This window comes from Sesamum indicum, linkage group LG5, assembly GCF_026168435.1.
Source record: "Sesamum indicum cultivar Baizhima isolate 11 linkage group LG5, ASM2616843v1, whole genome shotgun sequence".
NCBI classification, from domain to species: domain Eukaryota; kingdom Viridiplantae; phylum Streptophyta; class Magnoliopsida; order Lamiales; family Pedaliaceae; genus Sesamum; species Sesamum indicum.
The window spans coordinates 15,946,067-15,951,301 of NC_142661.1; the positions used below are offsets into that span (position 1 = coordinate 15,946,067).

A 5,235-nucleotide genomic window follows, 5' to 3' on the forward strand; every position below is an offset into this window, starting at 1 on the left:
TGTTTGCCGTCAGTACTAAATAAAAATTATATATTAGTAAAGAAAAGCTGAGGTTTCATGTTGCTGATCACTCCACACAATCAACGATGATTGGTTCATTTGGATTTTATTTGTCTGAAAAAATTATTCATTTAAATTCCATACGATGTTGACGTCCCCCCTCTCGTTTGTTGACACCACCAGTATAAATAGGATAACTTTGAGGCTTTTCTTCACTCAAGAATTAACTCAAAATTCTTCTATCTTCCTCTTCGTCTCCAAACAACGTAGAGCTATAGCCAGCTAGCTTCAAAATCCAGCAATGGGAATCGAGATCGAACACCCCACCGTCGTTTTATCCAAAGTTGCAGTGTCGAAAACCCATGGCGAAGAATCGCCGTATTTCGCTGGGTGGAAAGCATATGATAAAGACCCCTATGATGAGTTCTGCAATCCCTCTGGAATCATTCAGATGGGACTTGCAGAAAATCAGGTATGATGATATTTCTGGGAAAAAAATAATACTATATAGTCTTTTGGACAAGTTCATATGTAATCACGAGTGGTCCATAGCAAGTTGGATCACGCCACGTGACAATGTCGCGGTCAAACAGTATGACATGACATGATTTGACAGTGCCGTTGGATCAACCAACATTGCATGTGTCGCTGTCGCGACATAACATGATTCGACAGTTTTAGCATTTCCAGGGGTTCTTGCTCGGATAACTAATTAGTAACTACTGTTGCGGTTTACGCACAGGTTTCAATTGATTTGCTGGAAGAGTACTTGGAGAAACATGCAGAGGCCACGGACAACGGGATTAGGACTTCTGAGTTTAGAGAGAACGCATTGTTTCAAGACTATCATGGCCTGCAATCTTTCAGAAATGTAAAACTGAGATACTAAGATAGAAATATTAATTCTTGCATGGAACATGATCCTCCAAAAGTACAAGCTCTAATGCTTCCTGTACAATATTCCAGGCACTGGCTGGCTTCATGGAACAAATAAGAGGAGGAAGAGCTAAGTTTAACCCTGACAGAATTGTTATCACTGCCGGCGCAACGGCAGCTAATGAACTACTAACCTTCATTTTGGCTGATCCTGGGGATGCCTTGCTCATCCCAACTCCTTACTATCCAGGGTATTAATTATGAACTACTTACATATATTATCACTCCAAGTATTTCCTAGTAATTAACTCAAAGGTGAGAATTAATCAATTATCGTTGATTCCACAGGTTTGACAGAGACTTGAGGTGGAGAACAGGAGTGAACATCGTGCCAGTCCATTGCGACAGTTCAAACGATTTCGATATCACGCCTGAGGCCCTGGAAGCAGCGTACCGTGAAGCTGAATCCAAGAACATCAAAGTTAGAGGAATGCTCATAACAAATCCATCAAACCCTTTAGGAATCACCATCAAACGATCAACTCTCGAAGACATTCTTGATTTCGTTACGCGTAAAAACATCCATCTCGTCTCTGACGAAATCTTTTCAGGCTCAGCCTTCTCCTCTGAGGACTTCGTCAGCGTTGCTGAGATCGTAGAGGCCCAGAACTACGAAGATTCTGAAAGAGTTCACATTGTCTATAGCCTGTCAAAGGACTTGGGCCTGCCAGGCTTTAGAGTTGGGGCTATTTACTCATACAATGACAAAGTCGTTACGACTGCCAGAAGAATGTCCAGCTTCACTTTGATATCTTCCCAAACGCAGCACCTCTTGGCTCTGATGCTCTCCGACAAAAGCTTCACTGAAAACTACATTAAAACTAACAGACGGAGGCTGAAGAAACGGTACCAAATGATCGTGGACGGCCTGAAAAAAGTCGGTATCAAGTGCTTGAAAGGGAACGCAGGGCTGTTTTGCTGGGTGAATATGAGCAGTTTCCTGGAGGAGCCCACGAAGGAACAAGAACTAGCTTTGTGGAAGTTAATAGTGCATGAAGTGAAGCTCAACATCTCTCCAGGGAGTTCTTGCCATTGCTCGGAGCCCGGCTGGTTTAGGGTTTGCTTCGCGAATATGAGCGAGGAGACGCTGGAAGTTGCGCTCAGAAGAATGCATGCCTTCATGAAGAGGAGATACTAAAATTGTGTGGGCTGTGGAGCTAGTATCACTCTTGGTGTTCTCTGTTCACGTTCATGTATTTTTTCCTTTTTCTCTTTTTCTGTCCCTTTTTTTTCTATATGTGTGTGTGTGTCATGGAATAATTGTCAAGTTCATTTGTTTGGACCAAAACAAATGCCACAAGTTCACTACCTTCCCTCCATTAATTATTCTGCTGCCATCCATGCATGACTTCTACGGTGTCTTTCTCGAACTCAACCTAAAAATAACCACGCCCTCTGCATGCATAAACTTTGCACGCAGAAACGCAAATAGCTGAACTACAAAAACTATGTCCCGATCTGGGGTTTCTTTGCAAGTAAATGGTCTGTTTCAGATATATCTATTAAGGTGATATTAAGAAGATATGCGTCCATATGCCTTGTGATTGCTACCTGTTGACGTTACAAAAGAAAAAATAATTTTTCGCAATATTATAAATTATTATTCATCATTATTAATCACGATTAAATAAAATTAATATAAAAATTTAAATTTTTATCACTATAGTTAATTAATATTTATCATGATTTTAATTTAGCTTTGACTTAAATATTTGCTTTAATATTAATTATGGCTAATGTTTTAACCTCACTTAGAAATAATGCCAATTGGCTGTTGCAGATTTATATTTCTTCTAGTATAATAATTACCTGTAGCGAAAAATAATATTTCTTCTAGTATAAACGATCGCATCATCTAAAAGCTAATGTCGCTAAAAATTAAAGGAAAATTGCATAATATTAATTAATATCCTGACACACACCCCTCACGTGTAAATCTTGCACGTGAAATTTTTTTTTTTATAAATAAATAAAAATGAAATTCGAACCCAGAGGATTCAAATACACACCTATCTTTATTCAGCAAGCGAGGCGGCTTGCATCTTCTACCACACATACAGTGTCACACATAATTGATATATTTTGTTTGGCAAAATATTTTTTTAATTCCATAAAATAAGGGTAGAATCTGTTTTGATACCACAATTTTAGCAGGTGGTATTTTTTAGTCTCATAAAACTTATAATCACATATTTTAGTTTCGAAAAGTCACGTGCGTTGTGGTTTTGGGACTAAAAAAATATTGTAATTTTAAGACTAAAAAGGCCGAAAATCACATTTTTTGAAACTAAAAAGACGTGATTTTGAATTTTATGGGACTAAAAAGACTAAAAATATTTTGCCCTATTTTATTTTTAAAAATTGAAAAACATAATTTAAAATAAAACCACATAAAATACACGTATGAACGTGGGGTGAATACTGTAACGTAGATGTATATTCTAGACCACTCCGAGGTCGGGCTCGACGAGGATCCACTCTAAGCTTGTGAAGTTTAATTTATGATTTTAATATTGTTGTTCATCAATCTTGGTATTAATGTCGTGGTACCAACTGACATGTGTCCTAGTTCATGTAATTGTCTGGAGTCCAAGTGAACACTGAAAAATGTATTAATTTATCCATCTAATTAATTAATAAAATCAAAATTCAAAGTACTCACAACAAGCATTAATTAATTATATGTGCACATATATGTATGTTGACATCCTTAATGAATCCAACTTTGCTAACTTAAGAATTAATCATTAATTTTTTTAATATTTCAACAAGAATATTTAGTGATTTTCTTCTTGGAAAGAATTAGATGTTTTGGGGTGGGGGGTTAAATGTGCCTATGACATGAAATTTTACTTCGAAACCTAACTCGATCGAATCTGAACCAATCATATGGAAAATGTAATACGCTTATCATGTAATTAGTGTACAGTTTAAGAAAAATGACCAATCACAAAATAAATATAATTAATTTGGTTCGGCCAAATCTGATCCAAACAAGAATTTTTCATAAAGATAGTAAACTTTTCAACAATTTCTTTAGCTACGAAATTATTTTTGTTGTGCATATATATATAGTACAGTTTGGCATATTTTTTATTGAATCATTTTACAAAGCAATAAATAGTGTTTTTCACTAAGTGCAGTTATTAAAATATAATTACTTTGGCAATAATTTTTAATAATTACAACGAATAAAATTCGTCCCCAAAAAATAATCATTTATTGAACGACAATGATTTGTAACAAAATATTTCATTTCCTATAAGCTAAGCAACAAAACATATTGTTTGTCAATGGTTCATTACATTGGCAAAAAGGTTTTTTTATAACCAATTTGCTACAAATTAAATACTTCCTCCCTCTTGTACCATCTTTAGTCAACAAATTTGGTCTCTCAAATTACCAAATTGGTACACATTTGATACTAAAATACATTCATCAACACCTCTGCAGATGAGACACTAATTCAACCTAGTATACGTCAAAAGGAGGATATAGATACGATGCTGGAATCTCACTGTTACTCATTTATTATGACGGAGAATTAATGAGAATGATTGCTGGACGTGTCGAAAAACAATAAAATAACATGCAAGTGATCACATATGATGTCTTAAAAGTTACTAGCTAATAATAATCACATTCAGTATGTTGATTCTTTCTTCCAGTGACTAAAGTTTAAAAAGAAAAAGATGAAATTCTCAGATACAATGTATGTGCATACTGATTTCCTTTTCCAAGCCATTATAAATTAGAGTATTAATTTTACTTATTGAAAATAATATGTCACCCTCACCCAAACAAGAAAGACCAAGTTAGCATCAACATTTCTCTTGACATGACCAGCAGTAAATTATGTCATTTTGGGGAGTACACTTGGTTTATATTAATGATTTTGGTCAAATGATTTCTTAAAAACCATACACTAAAAGAAATATTGTCTTTTTGCCATGGGATTTTGATGAAGAACCATATAGAATTCCTATGTCCGACTATATTTTTCGATGCTCATCATTGTGATGAGAAAAGACTTGTCGCGATAGGATCAGGTGAGAGAAAATATCCGCGACATGGGGGATCGATCATGGGTACTTTAGTGACGGTTGTAAAACAGTCCTCGCAAAATTTCATCACTTGAACATAATATATTTTAGGTAAATTTGGACGGGCTTTCCTACGATTTTGGGACGAGGAAAATGGATACTTTATGTAACAAGTTTGGGGTGGATTTTGCAATAGTAAACCGTGGCAACGACCTGCATTTATATATGTGATGTTTAGGGATAGACATTTGTGGCT

General features: G+C 35.6%; 1 protein-coding gene across 1 annotated transcript; it reads left to right on the forward strand.

The window, feature by feature from the left end:
- The first annotated feature begins 228 nt into the window (after positions 1 to 228).
- LOC105162012 (1-aminocyclopropane-1-carboxylate synthase 7-like) lies at positions 229 to 2,244 on the forward strand. Its single transcript, XM_011079911.3, has 4 exons — positions 229 to 472; positions 743 to 871; positions 967 to 1,127; positions 1,225 to 2,244. Exons 1-4 carry the CDS (start codon positions 302 to 304, stop codon positions 2,072 to 2,074), a joined length of 1,311 nt encoding a protein of 436 aa, XP_011078213.1. The 5' UTR covers positions 229 to 301; the 3' UTR covers positions 2,075 to 2,244.
- The last annotated feature ends 2,991 nt before the right edge of the window (positions 2,245 to 5,235 follow it).

Coding starts and splice junctions, on each gene's coding strand:
- LOC105162012 (XM_011079911.3), top strand. CDS start 302: ATGGGAATCGAGATCGAACACCCCACCGTCGTTTTATCCAAAGTTGCA. Junction 872..966: donor GCCTGCAATCTTTCAGAAAT/GTAAAACTGAGA, acceptor ACAATATTCCAG/GCACTGGCTGGCTTCATGGA. Junction 1,128..1,224: donor CCAACTCCTTACTATCCAGG/GTATTAATTATG, acceptor TTGATTCCACAG/GTTTGACAGAGACTTGAGGT.